Source organism: Vipera ursinii (assembly GCF_947247035.1).
Source record: "Vipera ursinii genome assembly, chromosome: 10".
NCBI lineage: Eukaryota > Metazoa > Chordata > Lepidosauria > Squamata > Viperidae > Vipera > Vipera ursinii.
The window spans coordinates 20,039,431-20,056,265 of NC_139520.1; the positions used below are offsets into that span (position 1 = coordinate 20,039,431).

General features: G+C 39.1%; 1 protein-coding gene across 1 annotated transcript in view; it reads left to right on the top strand.

Moving 5' to 3' along the window:
- Nucleotides 1–16,835, top strand: part of CDH13 (cadherin 13) — a 388,341-nt gene that overhangs the window by 153,766 nt on the left and 217,740 nt on the right. Inside the window, exon 3 of the mRNA XM_083370604.1 lies at nt 2,434–2,642. Within this exon, the coding sequence (XP_083226730.1) occupies nt 2,434–2,642 (209 nt within the window). The remainder of the gene's footprint in view (nt 1–2,433; nt 2,643–16,835) is intronic.

Here is a 16,835-nt window from a genome sequence, read left to right on the forward strand (position 1 = left end):
AAGTCCCATCACTCTCAGCACCCAACATTTCATGGTGGATATGTGTCCAGTTTCAATTAAATTTATTCTATTGTGTTTTAATAATGTGAGGGGCCAAAAGTTTGATAATAATAATAATAATAATAATAATAATAATAATAATAATAATAATAATAATAATAATAATAATAATAATAATAATAATTTTATTTGTATACCGCCCTTCTCCCGAAGGACTCAGGGCGGTGAACAGGGCAAACATAAGTTAAAATACATTAAAACAATAATAAAACCCAAACCCATCACCCATCAGGCCAGGCTGGCTTGTTCGAACAAGTAGGTCTTCAGATCGCGTCGGAAGGAGTGAAGGTCGGGCGCCATCCGGAGCTCAACCTCTCTTGAATCTTCTCTCTCTTCTTCCTCAGATTTCATTGATATTGCCTTAAAAGCAGCAACATTTACATTTACTGATAGAAGACATTGTTTGTAGCCCAGAGTTGAATTTGTGGGGTCCTTGGTCTTCTCTAAGCTTGGTTGTTTTCTTGCAGACATTTCACTACCAAACTGGGCAACATCATTAGTGCTAGAAGGGAATGGGTGGTTAAGAAATATGAAGTATAAATAAATAAATAAATATGAAGTATAAATAAATAAAATATGAAGTATAAATAAATAAAAATGGAATTTGCAAACCCCACTCTCTTCTAGTACTGATGTTACCCAGTTTGGTAATAAAACGTCTGCAGGAAAACAACCAAGCTCAGAGAGCACCAACGACCTCACGGTATGAGATTTCTGTGTCAACATCACAAGTCAAGTGCCGTCTTGTTTGTTTAACACTCTGAGAACCATACTGCGCTGCCAACTGAATCCATACAATATCCTCAAGGACCCTAAAAGACCCAAATGTCATCTTGGGCTGTCTCAGAATGAGGACAGTTGAAGTCCAAAATCCCTTGAGCGCAAGAAAATGGGAAATAGGTTGGAGTTTCTTAATGGATTTTGTAATGGAGCTTGCCATCAAAAGTAGGATGTTGCTCTGAATTCATTCAAAAGGTGGATCAATCCAGCCTAAAATTATTGAATAGCATTGATTCATCAAGTTTTATACTGGAATCTATCCATCTTCCCTGTAGGTGCCAAGGTCTCAGCAAATTCTCTACTAGAGAATCTTTCATTTCCGTGGGGGTGTCACACAAGTAAGTTGTGTTTTCATGAATTCTGCATCTATGAGCCCCTGAAAACTCAACTGCCCATTAGAGATGGTTCTGAAGGCTGTAGATGTGATCAGCTTTCCATAAAGAAAAGCCCATGCTGAACGTAATTACAGTAGTCTGCACAATAACAATTATCACACTGCTGAAGTGTGGAAATTCATATATTTAGGGAGGCGCTTTGATTGTGAAACCAATCATCCTACAGTAATTTCCATCAACCCAACAGAATTGGTTCTTAATATGAAGCAAAATTATTACCCCAAACTGCTTTTGTTAGCCTTAAGGATTTTAGATGGCCAGGCCTGGCCCAAACCAATTATTCCATAATTATTTACTGAAAACATTTTGTTCAAGCCTGCTGTTTCTCGCGTTATAAACCTGGAGTAACTACTCCCAAAGTAGTTGCTATAATTCAAGTATGTTTAATCTAGTTTCCGTTAATGTTTTGGTGGATAAATTTCAATCTGTATGCATGCTTGGAAGATGCCTTTCATTTTGTCTTTATCATAGCTCTTAAGCACTTAAGGTGGGATGAATTCATATATTGTATAAAGCTTTTTCTTTTGTTGTGGAGTGGATGTATTGTATGAACCTAACCATCAAACCTTTCTTTCTGAATCAACAATTGACATTGAAACATGTTTTGTGGCATTGCTGTTAAATGATAAAAGGTTATATAGTTTAAAAACAAGATTGTGATTGATATCCAAAACCAGGTTGGATAGACAGAGAATAGTATTGAAGATTATATTATATATTAATGTGATAACAACCATTGTGGTTTGCATACTATGATTTGCAACTTTAGCATGCTATATAGTGTTGGAGAGCTGCTGACATATTGAGAAGATAAATTCAAGATTCCGAAAAATTTTGATACACTTGAAACCTTGGACTTTTCCAACAAAATGTTGTTCAATCTTCCTTCCTTCCTTCCTTCCTTCCTTCCTTCCTTCCTTCCTTCCTTCCTTCCTTCCTTCCTTCCTTCCTTCTTGTTCATTGTTAGAGAACTGTTTACAATTTCTCTCAACTGTTGACTACTTCCATCATCACAATACAGTGCTAACACTTTTGATAGATTTTTGAAAGGTTTATTATTATTAAAATTGAAAAGTATTGGGTCAGTAATGTTTCAAATAAGGCTTCTAATGTAAGCCAACTAGCTATCAATGACGTGTTATTTCATGGACACTTTTGACCTTGTTTTTCTCTCTCTTTCTCTCTCCCTCCCCCTTAGTGGCATTTGATGACTGTCAAGAAAATCACCAATTGAACTTTGAAGTTTCAAGCCCAGACTTCAAGGTGGAACCCAATGGAGCTTTAGTTGCACTGAGAAATTTATCAGATGCTGAGAGAGCTTTAGTCATCCGTGCACAGTCAGCCTGGGCAAAAGATACAGCAGAGGTATTGATTGTCGGCAGAAAAGAAAAATCTGGTTCTTTAAAGGTAAGATGGAAACAAACATAAATCAAACATTTCTGATGATGTGCATAAATTAGTTGTGCACACAATGATACGATAATAGAATTTTTCATTTTAGAAGTTGAACAAAACTAAGGTGTTAACAAAAGAATCGGACTATTTGCAGGAGATAAGTTACTGAATCACAGAGGAAATTGTTCATATATTATGCAGTCAAGGCTATAAACTTATACACCCTTGTGGATACCAAACTAATTGGTTTTACTTCCAATTAAATGTAAGGAGTTTTGGAGTGCATAATAAATGGTGCAAATTAATTGGACTTCATTTTACCTTTTAACCTTAAAGCCCTATCTGATTTAAATAAAGGTCTCTAAAGTAAGTAGTGGGGGATCCAAATCTACAGAGGCTTAATTTTTAAAAAAAAAACCTTCAGAAGAAATTAGATTTGAATATTCACTGGAACATATGCTTTGATGGAGAAGGATATCCCTCTTTTCATTCCACTTAACTTATATCACTCGATGTAGCATCGGATGCATATGTAACGATTAATGTCTAGGGAAATCATCAGGAAGATTCTAGAAAGGCCTACTCAGGTTCAAATTTGGCTTATAAAAAGTCAAAGCAAGTCAGGTTGACTGTTCCATAATACCAAATGATGCAGCAGGATTTGCAAAAACATTTTCCCCAGTAATTTAACTTTATTAACAGGTGTGATATACATACACATATACACTGTAGGAGAAGAGCAGGCAGAGCTGGAGGATGGAGTTAAACATGTCATTAGCTTAGATTTCTTACGTTGCCACAAATTCAAGTCAAACTCCTCTTGAATATTGTTGAACCTTATGTGATGCCAATTTAATACTGAGCTTTAGGTTAGATTAATTAATGTCAGGTGCAAAGGATCAAGACCATATGTTAAGATTTAATGCTCAAAAGATTTAACACTGATGCTATTACACAAGAATCTGTTTGGTGTAGCTAAAACCTGGGAGACTGTGAGTTCTAGTTCCCCCATAGATCACAAAGCCATCTATGTTACATTGGGCCAGTCCTTCTCTCTCAGTCTTAGGAAGGAAGATCACTTCTTAAAATCTTGCCATGAAAACTGCAGGGCCATCACCCAGAGTCATTTAGCCACCAAATTTGGTTTATATTTGAAACTTCCAAATATTTTTCATGATTATTCTTGCTGAATCAATCACATGAATAATTTGAAGCAATTATTTGGCTTGAAGTGAGATCTATCAATTCACCCCCAATAATCATATTAATTATACTGAATGTTAAACTCAACTGAAATAATTTAGTTGTTCTCCTGGCCAACCAATCCTGGCCCCATCTAAGTATGGGGTTTGGTTGTTATTATTTGGGGAGTGCAGTTCCTTAGATTCCTTTCATAAGATGAAATTTAATTAGTTTTCTTGGAAATGGCTAAGAAATCAAAGACATCTTTTTGAAAACAGCAACAACAACAACAACAGCTTGCGCCCTGATCCAGGGAATGAGTCAAGTTTCAAATAAGACAGCTAAGCACTGTCTGCCTTCCTAACGTGTGATCTCCCTGACATGCAAGCTCTACATAAAGTTGATAAGCTCAGTCTGGGAAAATAGAAGGGAATGAAAGAGATAAGGTTCTCAGAAGCAAGGAGAGTTTCTCAAGCTAGACATTTTGAGAAAAGAAGTTGAAAATAAGCCGATGAGTTGGCAGGAAGAGAGAACTCTTACTGGAGTTTTGAAGATGGAGGAGAGGATTGGTTGGCAAACTTAGTTGGATTCAGGCAGTTTTGGCTGCTGAAGAGCTACAAGTTCCAGGTTGTAAAAGGGTGTGAAAAGACCATCAAGAGATCCAGACTGAACAGAAAAATCATCATACATGCATGGATGGATACCCCAAAATTAAAGAGAATCAGAAAAAAAAACACCCAGCATTACATCTACTCAGGAAATTGCCAATTAAGAATATTTATTGCCTTTGATCAACTTTAAGGGAGAGTGGAACTTAGGAATACACAGATTTAAGTTGGTTACTTTGATAATGGGAGGGAGGAAGGGAGGGAAGGAAAGGGAGGGAAGGGAAGGAGAAGAGGGAAGAGGAGAGAGGAGGAGAGGGAAAGGAAAGGGAAGGAAGAGAGAAGGGAAGGGAAGGGAAGGAGAAGGGGAGGAGAGGAGAGGGGAGGAAAGATATTCTGTACATTTTTATAGGAATTCAGTCTTATAAGAGGCAAAAGATTCAAGGCCTTTATTTCAAATTAATTAAAATATTCCCTGCCGATGATGTAACCAAATAGCAAAGGAACAACTGAGATAGCCTTCATTTCTCTACTGTGGCATTTAGCAAAGAAGAAGATATGACAGTGACTTAGAAGACAATTAAACCAGGTACCTTCACAGACCTATAATTTTGGATGACAAGGAAGCCATAATGAGGAGATTAGAAAGGATGAGTGATCCATTCTCTGATTCTTCCACTTAGCTCCCTGGCAGGAGGCAGTGTCATTGTTTTTCCAGCAGGAATGAGTTTTTCACCAGAAATCTCCCGTGTAAAGGCCACATTAGCTGTAAAAGGAAGACCGAACAAGCTTTTAAACATTTCCCTTGTGCCTCTAATGTCTTTTGATGTGACTTTGAGCTGGGTGGAAATCCTTCGCAGGGTGTGTGGGCACACAGCTTGTTTTATCCCTCACATTGTGTGGAGTTCATTTGAACTGTGGCATTGAGACCACCACAATCTTCCGCCAAATTTGAAAGTTTTTTTTTTAAAGCCCAATTTAACTTTCACATTAAAAAAATCTTTCTTTTCTTTTTGGTCTTCCTTGAACAGATGTCAGGTTGTTATATCCCTAGCCTTTTCTGTGATGTCCCAATACCTCAAAGATTAACAGAAGGATAAATTCTAGTTCGTCTCTGACAATCATCATTCTGCTCTGTTTCCTCTTCTTCTTCTTCTTCTTCTTCTTCTTCTTCTTCTTCTTCTTCTTCTTCTTCTTCTTCTTCTTCTTCTTCTTCTTCTTCTTCTTCTTCTCCTCCTCCTCCTCCTCCTTCTCCGACCCCAAAAAGAAACTGTTGAATTCCACAAATTGCATCATGTGACTTTCTAGTGTCTTTCACAAACCTACCTACAAAGCAGAACCCAAGGGAGAGCCTTCATATTGTCACTGTTCTGGATGACATATATAATGATATTCTTTTCCTTCACTCATTATAAGCTCCATCAAAGTGTTTTCTGAGAAGCATATCTCTTTTTCTACACTCCTGCCATGCAAAGATCAGAGAAGAACTAGCAATTTTAAAGCAAGAGAGGGGGGAAAAAACACCCACCGAACTATGTAAGTGAGGAGCATGAATAATTCTCTTTGAAACAATAAAGAATTAGACGCGCTTAACTTTCTCTCGAGTTTGCCAAATTTGGATGTCCGGCAAGGGTTACATCTTCCATGCAAGTGTGGGAAATTAAGATTCACCTGGAATGTAGGCTTTTGAGTGACATGGTTTTCAAGGAAACACAAAATCCAGTTAGTTGCTTTTTGAGAAAGCCCCTTTGGGACATGCTTTACTCAATTAGCTCATCTTTTTTTTTTTGAGTTTGTGTGATGCACCATTCTAAAAGTGCAATCGGAATTGCTTAGCTAAAGTGTAGCTATGGTTTGTAGCTTGGTCTGTCATACAGTCACTGAGTCAGAAAAAGTAAGGGCTCTTCAAAAACAACTTTGTCAGTTGAAATATTTGGGGGGACTCTAACCAGAATGATATTTTCCATCCCATTTCAAAGTAATAGGTCTCGCTCCCTCCCTCCCTCTCTCTTAATAACGTTCTAATGTATTGGGTTAATCCAGTCCAATTTATTATTGGTAATTATTATTTGCTCAGCACATGGTACATTAAACTGTGTTTGGGGAGCCATTTATTAATTGGAAAAACACTTCAGGATGATCGTGGCATGTAATAAGTATCTTGATTAAGACTTTTTTGAAAGACTGCAATGACAGAAGAAGGCTATTAATCTTGACCCCTCCATAAGAGGCAGATACTTAAAACTGTGGAAAACCTGTCCATCATTCACAGATTACAGGAACCTGCAAGAGACAAATCAATCAAGAAATGACATGCTTATCAACAGAAGACCCTTAGGTGAGAACCAGAATGAGTCAAGCGAGCAATCTGTGAATGACGCTATCAACACTATTGGACTTGAACAGCCTTGGGTTGTCTTTTTTTAAATTATTGTTTTATTTTGAGGAAGCTCAGAGATACAACACCTCTTCTGCATGGAGATTCTTGGCTTTGTTGCCAACTCCAGATCCAGATGGGACTAGGATAATGGAACTGTGTAAAGTAGCTTCCAATGGTATATAGATTGAACTGGATAGCTGTGATGGCTGGGGAATTCTGGGAGTTGATCTTAACATCACCAAGATCTTAACATCACCAAGGTTGAGAAACACTGAGATAGACCAATGCGCCGATGTGGCATGACGCATTGGAAGAAGAAGAAGACTGCAATTGTGCATCTTTCAATATGGCTTTCACTCTTGATGTCTATAAGCCCTATTTCCTTCCCTTAAAATAAAGGAAGAAGTATATAGATAATAGTCTCAAAGGTGTTTTTTCAAAAGGCAACTGGAAGTTCCTTGTTTTTCCTTGAAGACATTTCAATTCTCCTCCAAGAAGCTTCCTCAGTTCTCCTTGGACCAGAACTGTCTACAATATTCCTTTCATTAGATAAAATACCTACAGAAGAAGGTTATGAAAATCCACCAAAATCTAATTAGCCTTAATCATTGGTTGGCCTCTCTCAATCTCTCTCTCTCTCTCTCTCTCTCTCCCTCCCTCCCTCCCTCCCTCCCTCCCTCCCTCTCTCTCTCTCTCTCTCTCTCTCTCTCACACACACACACACACACACACACACACACCCTTTCTTTGAACATTAACTGGAGTTGGCATCAAGAGTTTAGATGAAAAATAGTGTTGTTAAAGGCACACAAGCTACAAGTGCAAAATACCATTGGTATTTTAGGTAGAAATGGTTTCTGGGGCTATAAAATATCTCCTCTCTTTGGAAGGAGATTGGCAAGCTGCCAAAACGTTCTGCGCTAGGAAGTGTGACATTTAGTGACATCAGGTAGCTGGAATATCTTGTTATTTTTATTTATTTTACTTTGGGCCCAGTGAAATTGCTGTCAGCTTCTGAGTGAGAAAACTGTGAAAACTTCTAAAGTTTGGCTGTCAATATTAAATCACCGAGAAATATTACTCCAGCTAACTCTTCCAGCCCGCCCATCAATAATAGCTGCTGAGCTTTGTCCTTTGGAGAGCTGAAATTTACAATGAGCTGAAACGTGCTTTTTGTGGCCAAATAATGATGGTTATGTTTTGTGGCAGCGCTGGTTTCCAAAAGAGGTTGTCCTAAATCCCAGTGTGACAAAAATCAATTTTCAGATGCAAATTTAGGGTGTCATCAGTGACATTTTTCATGCCCAATAAACTCCTTGTCTAGGGCTTTTGAACATAAAGAAGAAATTGGTGGTCAGGCACCGCAGGAAGATGTTAGCCAAGTTCTGTCTGACGCTACACTAAGCAGTGACATATTTAAGGAAAAATTCTGGATGGAGGCGGGAAGGTTTAAATAAGTTTCTGACTTTCATCCTCTAATTTTGGTTTATTTCCAGCTCCTCTTCCTTCCCCCCCCAAAAGTTCCTAGGATTCTCAGTAAGGCTGTGTATCTGATGCAATCCTTCTTTCTGTTTTGTTCAGCAATTGTTTGCAAAGACTTCACAAAGATTGTGGCTTATATCACCTTTCGCTACTAGTGCCCATTCTTCTCTCTCTATTCCTTTCCATTTTAACAGTAGATACTTCAATAGATGGTTCCTCCTTCGTAGCCCTTCCCTTCTCTCTTCCCCTTCCCCCTCACTTCTCTCCTTTCTTTTCCTTTCCTTTCCTTTCCTCCCCTCCCCTCTCCTCCCCTCTTCTCTTCTCTTCTCTTCTCCCCTCCCTTGCCTCCTTCCTTCTTCCCTCTCTCCCTCCCTCATAATTTTTCTCATTGTCTTCCAAATTTTCTCTCTTAATCCTTCTCTCTGTGTCAGCTTCGCTTCTCTCCTTTCCTCTTCCTCTTCCTCTTCCTCTTTCTCCTTCACTGAAAACTGTCTCAAGCCAAACATAACTCTTCTAGCAACTTGAGTTGCTGGAAGTTTCCTTCTTACCGCCTTGAACAATGAGGCAGCACGGTTTGAATTCCCTTGAGTGGAACTGAGCTGCCTGCTAAGTAACTTTTGATGAAAATGCCTAATCTGGACAACACAATCAGCTGAGGACATGAAAGTACATTTCTTTGGAATTCAATATTATATAAAGCCTGAGCTGGCACATTTAAGAGCAGGATGCTTTTGAAATTCAAGGAAGAAGAAGGGCAGATGATAGACTTGACCTTGTATGTGATACAGAATTCTTTTCACTGCTGTTTAGAGGATGAACCAGACATATTGGATGTTGCAAAATTGCATTACTTTACACAGGGCTTTTTTTTGTCATAGAATGCTCAGAACGGAGTTCCGGCACCTTTTTGGGATGGAACCTTGTAGGGTAGGCAAGGCGGGTTGTATGACACGTGTGAGTTCCGGCACCTTTTTCTTTTACAAAAAAAGCACTGACTTTACAGTGCATTTCTGATCTTCCTCTAAGCAAGAGGTGTATTTTTTCCCCCTCACATACAGTATATGCAGATCCAGTTTAAACCTTTATATAACGAAGAGGCCGTAATAAACACAAATGGATAGTTCTTGTTTAGCTATCACAGCTGTTTTTGTCTGAATGGCAAATATAGGAGACTACAGGGAATAGCGGGGGGGGGGCGGAGTGTGGGGGGGAGGGGCAGAATGGTTAGCAATATAACTTTCTTGCCCTGGTGCAAAAAAAAAAAATAAAGTTTCACCTTGAAGCTTTCTTTGGCACAAGAGTGGTAAAGAGAGAAAAATTCTGAAAACATGTATGTTCTGAAAATATAACATGAAAGGTTATGTTGTATTCACACAGCAACTGGTTTGAATTCTGAATTGAGACGTGCTTAGACCAGAAATACACAGGTTTGAAACCTGCATCTATAGATCAGTCTATCAGTTATTATTGGAAAGATTTCCAAGAACAAATGCTTCTGAAAATGTTTGAAATTTATATGGTACTGTCTGGAAGTAAGCATGAATTTGAAAAATAAGTCTCTCTTGCACATTAGCTTTATCTTATTTGTTCTTGTTTTATAATTAGATATGTTAGTAGACTATAGGCAAGCTGTAGATGTAATATATATTGATGTCAAAGAAGCATTTGCAGGCGACACATAATTTGTGGGATGGATTTGTAAATGAACAAGTAGAGAGAAAGATCTGGAAGACTGAGATAAAATTCCCAACAAATCTTGACAGATTAATGGCTTGACAATCAATATGAAATTCAGTGATTTGAAATGATGCCTTTGTGTAGGAAATGGGTGTAAGACAGAAAGTATTTTGTTTTGTAATGAGCGCTTGTGGAGGGGGGAAAAACAGAGTAACAAGTGATTGCATACTCAAAGTGAGTCAGCAGTGGAATGTGTTTGCACAAAAATGTACTTTCAACTCTAAATTGCATTAACTATAGTATAGTTTATAAATCCACTTTGCTCTTCATTAAGCAGCCTCCATCTGGGTATCACCCTTCAAGAAGGATTTAGACAAATTGGAACTGGTTCAGAAAAAGGGAACAAGAATGACCTGGAATTGAAAACTTAGTCATATGAAGAGAGCTTAGAGGTTCAGAGAGTATTTAGCCTTGAGAAGAGAGGACTAGATGGTGATGAAACACCCATATTTAAAAACTGAAACAGTGAATGTCACATTGATTGCTTGGCATTGTGCAATTTATGAAAGGCTGTCTACAAACGCCATAAAAAAAGTGTGTGGCTTCCATCTTGTATATGTCAGGCTTGATGTACTGTATCCTAGACCTCTTTCTAAGAAGGTGCCATTGAGGGGAGGAAAGTTGCTCTATTTCTCAATTAAAACACACCATTTCTATTTTGTGAGCCTGCCAGTCTCACACCTATCCAGACTTTCTATCCCATCTTTGCCCATTGGCTTGCTTAATCCTCTTCTGCCTTCTCTGATCATCCAGATGGTTTGCAGTGTGAATGTTCTTCCTAGGATGTGAACCCTCTTTTGTGGCTTTGCAAGAGATGTTTTCTTTTTATGGTTCAGAACGTGGTTGTAATAGCATACAAGCAAGCTAGCAGTCTCAGGCATATCTTGACATGACTCTGCTGTATGTTTGGTTGTTCTCTCTGAGATGATCAGAATGTTTCTCCTTCTCCTGAAAGTTCTTAGCAGGGAGTGGCTGATGGAATTCAGGGCAGGGCAGGTTTTCATCCTGCTGACTAGTGACCTAGATATCAAGAATAATAAATATTTCCCAAGACTGCCCTGTAATCCAGCAATTTAACTTTCGATTAATATTCAACAACAAAGACAAGGGGGTCAAACTATTTACCAAATTATCTGAAGACAGCCCAAGAAGCAACGGATGGGAACTAATCAAGGAGAAAAGCAACCTAGAACTGAGGAGAAATTTCCTGACAGTGAGAACAATCAACCAATGGAACGGGTTACCCTCAGAAGTTGTGGGTGTTCCATCCCTGGAGGCTTTCAAAAAGAGACTGGACAGCCACTTGTCTGGAATGGTATAGGGCAGGGGGTAGGCAACCTTGGCTCTTTTATGACTCGTGGACTTCAACTCCCAGAATTCCTGAGCCAGCATGGCTCAGCTTGGAAACCTCTCTCTTTCCCCTCAGCATGGCTGGCTCAGGAATTCTGGGAGTTGAAGTCCACGAGTCATAAAAGAGCCAAGGTGGCCTACCCCTGGCTAGAAGACCTCGATGGTAACTTCCGATTCTATTATTCTAGGTTCTAGGTCTATGTGCTAGATTTTCATTTATACTTACAGCAATGAGAAAGAGAAAGAAAAAAACAACAAATGATTGGTTGAAAAAGGTTCAAGGATAAATGATGTGAATTGATTTCCTAGGAGTTTGTAATCATAGTCAAAATGGGGTTTTTGTCAGCTTTAGAATATCCTGGGGCGAAGCTGAGGAATTACTGTTGGAGTTATAAGACGTGACCCTGTTTCTCCAATATTTCTATTCTTTCCCTCTAAATTACACCGTCAGAACTCCTTCACACATAGATAAGGGTGTGACTATCTATCGCTCAGAAACTAGTCAGGCCAGCATGCAATCAAGTATTGCTACATAGTGTTGACTTTCTGAGGATTAAAACAAACAAGCCCTCCAATTGTTGAACAATCGTATTTTGTTCACACTATTCCTGAATGGTTGAAGTTGAAGCTCAAATGCTTTGGCCATGTAATGAGAAGAGGACTGATCGGAAATAACCCTGACATTGGGAAAGATTGAAGGCAAAAGGAGAAGGGGACGGCAGAGGATGAGATGGTTAGATAGTGTCATCCACACAATGACACAAGGGCCAAGAGACAATGGAGGACAGGGACAACAACAACAACAATGGAGGACATGGGGACTGAACAACAACATGAATTCCTAAATAGATATCTGCTTACTTGCAACTCTGTAGTTATAATCTAAACATCTGTGAATTTTAATTATAATCTGTTTTGAGAACCAATCTGGGATGAACAAAATGCATAGATAAAGGAGAAATCGTGCCAGGGTGCTGTGAAGAAAGTAACTCTGTTCTCATAACTACGATACAAGAGAAAAATTCACAGTCAGAAAAACGAATTCACACTCAGGCACCTGAATGCTGTTTGAAATATTAAATACAAATTGGAATTTAATGATCAGGAATAGCAGCCTTGTATTCAATGGAAGCAAGAATAGCTCGCTCGCTCTCTCTCTGAAAATGATATGGGTACATTGCCTTAACTACCCTTCGCAGGGTTGTTTTTTTAACCAAAAGAAAGAAACTCCTATAATTTTATCTCAAATTGCTCTCTCTGCCTAAATCTTAGAGAGAGCTAGGATGGGATCATTCAGACTCCTACAAAGAATTGTATAAGTAGCGGTGGGTGCATCTCATTTTAACACCGGCCTTCCTGGCAGATGGGAAAATGGAAAACAGGCTTCGGTGCCTTTCTTCTCTGACAGACCGACTCCTACTCCTGCTCTTCCTAGTGACCAAGAAGCATTCTTCTAAGCAAGAGCTCAGATGATTAAGACACAGCAGGTACTAAAAGTCATCTCCAAGCCATTGCTGTTGTAATAACTGAGAGTTCATTAAATTGTCGTCTCTGATTCTTCTTGAGCAGCATGGCAAAAGGAAAGTGTGGGCTGCACAAAGGGAAAAAAAGATAATGACTGCGTCAATCCTGGCTGTTCAACAAGGGCCTTGTCTGAGTCTAAAGCGAGACCAATTCAAGCTGAGAAGGCAACTTGGTTGCGTCATAGGACACGAGGAGATCACTTTGTAAGCTGTGAGTTTCTTGGGAGCAATTCATCCGAAGATTGACGATGGCTCCCTTAAATGAGTTTCTGCTGTCCCTGGTTACTAGAGACAAGGAGAATCCAGATGTTGTTTTTTTAATGTGCAGTGTGGATAGTTAATTATCTACACTTAATTTTAAGAAGCCTCTATGTGACTCTCTCTTTAAATAGAGCCAGTTTGGTCTCGAAGTTAAGGCACCAAGCTAGAAAGCAGTTGTCCTGGAGTTCAAATCCCACCTTTGCTATGAAAGGCAGCTGGGTGACCTTGCGCCAATCCCCAGGAGACTATGAGTTCTAGTCCCACTTTAGGCATGAAAGCCAGTTGGTGATTTTGGCCTAATCGTTAGGAGATGGTGAGTTCTAGTCCTGCCTTAGCCAGGAAAGCCAGCTGGGTGACCTTAGGCCAATCATACTCTCTCAACTCAATGCACCTCACAGGGATGTTGTTGTTGTTATGGGGAAAATAGGAGGAGGAAGATATGTTGGATACATTCACTACCTTGAGTTATTGGTAAAAATAATAAAGGCGGGGAATGAATGAAAGAAAGAAGAAGCCGTGATTTGTTCCCTCTTCATCTCAAGTGAGCAAGGACAACCTGTTTAGATTGAAGACTCAGAACAGATACTCCATTTGCCAAGTTTGGGCAAACTCAACTGTAATTGTTTAGTTTTAGCTGACTGGGTGAAGGTTATCTTCTACACCGCAACATGCATCAGTTTTCCCTCTTGGTTTAGGTTCTACCACATTGCCCTCTCTGGAAAGTGACCGTGTTCATTGTTTTCTCATTTGCTTTTCTGCTGTGCAAATTTGGGGTGTCTCAATACCTCGTTGAGAAAACAAACAAGAAGGATCAGTTGCTCACATGCTATGAAATGCTGCCAGTAAATGAGGCCAGGAGGCACTGAAAGGTCCAGAGGGGATGAAAAAGGGTAAAAAGAGCGCCATCTTGTCTTTTTGTAAGCTTAACAAGAAGCTTTTTTTTCATACATTTCTACTCGGAATCACCGTGAAATGAGCTAAACATTTTCTTACTGTGCCCCAATAAATTGCCTTTCGTTGGCATATTACATGGAACGCGCGTGATGCAAGGTCACACCTTAAGGGTTTGACCTTATTTGCACCTTTGTGCACCGAATTGCTAAGCTCTTCACACCAAGCAGTTAATGTCTGTTAAGTAATTGGGAGGAAGAGTAAATGCAAAAACCAAGCTGTGAAATGGATTAAAGCTCTTGCAGGTTTTTTTTGTTTGTGTGTTTTTTGGGAGGAGAGAAAGTTGGAGTGAACTGGATTTTTTTTTAAAAAAAAAAAAAGAAGGTAGGGTCTCCACCCCCTCCTAAGTAAGCATGTTATCACTATCCATTAGTTAGTTCATTTGTCAGCAATGAAGAAACTGGTTGACAACAAGCAGAACATCCATTCCTTAGATCTTTCTATGCAAAATGGAGATTTAGGTGATGGACTCAATCTTCTACTTCTCTCTGAATTATTCTGTAATCACAGTGCAGATTTCTGGCTTTCAATGTGACCAGTGCCATACATTAAATAAATGAATCTCTCTGAATTGCACCTTCATCTTGATAAATCTTCAAGGAAATTGCGGTAGGTTGCTCCCATGGAAAACTAGAGGAGTGACTTTTAATTCTTCAAATAGCTGTGGTTTCATAAACCTACTTGAAGTGTCTTTCTAGGGGAATTGGCTATTTTTTTAAAAAAATCTCATAGAATGCAGAATCATCTTTGTATTTTGAATGAAGTGGATCCCACACTCATGACTATTGAAATATGAGTCCCACCCCCCTTCTGTTATTGGCAGAGAAAACATTTTAGTTACTATATGTAAAAAAAAAACCTATTCGAACAAGGCAGACTGTTCTTGTCCAGAATTTTTGAAATTCAATCTCCCATCAGTTCCTGGACAATTGCAAAGGTCTGGACATCCTGTAATTCACTGTCAAAATGTGATGTATGGACAGAGCTGTGATCAAACAATATTCCCAGGTATGCTTTTTTCCTGGTGCAGAAATATAAATCTTAGTATTTTTAATGCCTTCTACACGGAAGGGATGTATGAATGACCGATGAATTTGTCTTCCTCATAATCAGAAGAAGTCATTCAGCCTAGATGAGTTCTTTCCATGGATTCAGCATCTAATTGGGGATTAAGAAGGTAGTTATGGATTCTGTGGAACATGAGGGCCAGAGATAGGCAGGGTTAGGGTGTGTTCAAAGCAGAGGATGAGTATGAGTTACAGTTCATGTTTCAGGGAGAATTGTTCAGCCAACGTTCTGATTTGAAGACACTTCCTAGTGGTGGTAGGTAAATAGGCAAGATTAGATTAGAAGAGTGGAATCCAATTTAACATGGAAATTCAAGTAATTGATTTGATTTTGAGATTCTCCTAATTTAGGAAGAAATTATTAAAGCTTCAGATCTGTTTTGGGTGCTGGCCACTCAACATGGCACTCTATGCAAGCTGAGCCAGATTTAATTTGATGTATGATTGCATTGTTTTGTTCACAAAATGTCGTGTTGCTTCAACCACAATTCTACAGGGTGTAGCTGAATAACAACCAATAATCATCTCACTAGCAGACCAGCTATCCATGTATACAAGTGTATAACACGTAATAATATAATGCAACCCCTGTAATTAAAAACTTGGTGGATAACACTCCCATAATAATTCAGACATGCATGGGGGTCTTCCTCCTCATCCCTCCCCAGTGTCACTATCCAACCCTTTTTTAAGGAAAAATCTAAATCTTTTGAACTGAGTAAATGAAGGCAAAACAAAATGAACCTCAGCTTTTAACAGATAGACGTTCAAATATGCCAGAGCTAATTTTTCCCCTGGGGAGTGGGGGGGGGGGTCGGTGCACTGCTGTGATTTTTAGGAAGACAACCAGACTGTTCGCCTTGCTCACTCATCAATCTTGCAAGTTGATCCCACTTTTTTAGGTCTCACTGGACTCCTTTGTTGAGAAAGGGGATTATTCCTGGTAACATACCATCCCTCCAACCCCAGAAGGAATTTGCAAAGGGCTCCTGCTGTGAGCTCAAACTTCTCTTCTTGTTATATTTGTTTAAAGTAGCTTCCCTGTATAAGGATGCCAGCAGAGTTTCCATAGACTCGTAGGGAACATTTTTATTTCAGACACGACCTCCAGCTTTGGGAGCAGTGTGCTTGCTTGCTAGAGCTAATAAAATATCTAAAAGTAATTTTTACACCCCACACTATTGCTTTAGAGAAATGAGAAATGGTTTTTTTTTGTGCTTCATTCTCATAATGGAATGGAATCCATATTGGATATGCATCCCAACCTATATCTGTAACTCCACGTCATGGAATATTAGATGCACACGTACATGTTCATATTTATTATTTTTTGAAGTCACCCTTGGGGTAGGCTGTCAGCCGCAATGAAATCTTGGCAGGAAGGGTGAAGTATGACTTTGGGCAGGGAAAGAATTGACAATTTGAGCATTTGAATTAGTTGTGGCCAATATCCCACATTTGGGAAGAGAATAACAGAATAACAGAGTTGGAAGAGACCTTGGAGGTCTTCTAGTCCAACCTATATCCTATATCATTCCGGACTAATGGCTATCCAATCTTTCCTTAAAAAACCTCCAGTGATGGAGCACCCATCAACTGAAGTGATGAATCACCTCAAATGTTATTTAAAACATTAAATTTGTGGAGAGGAACCATATGAGCTGTAG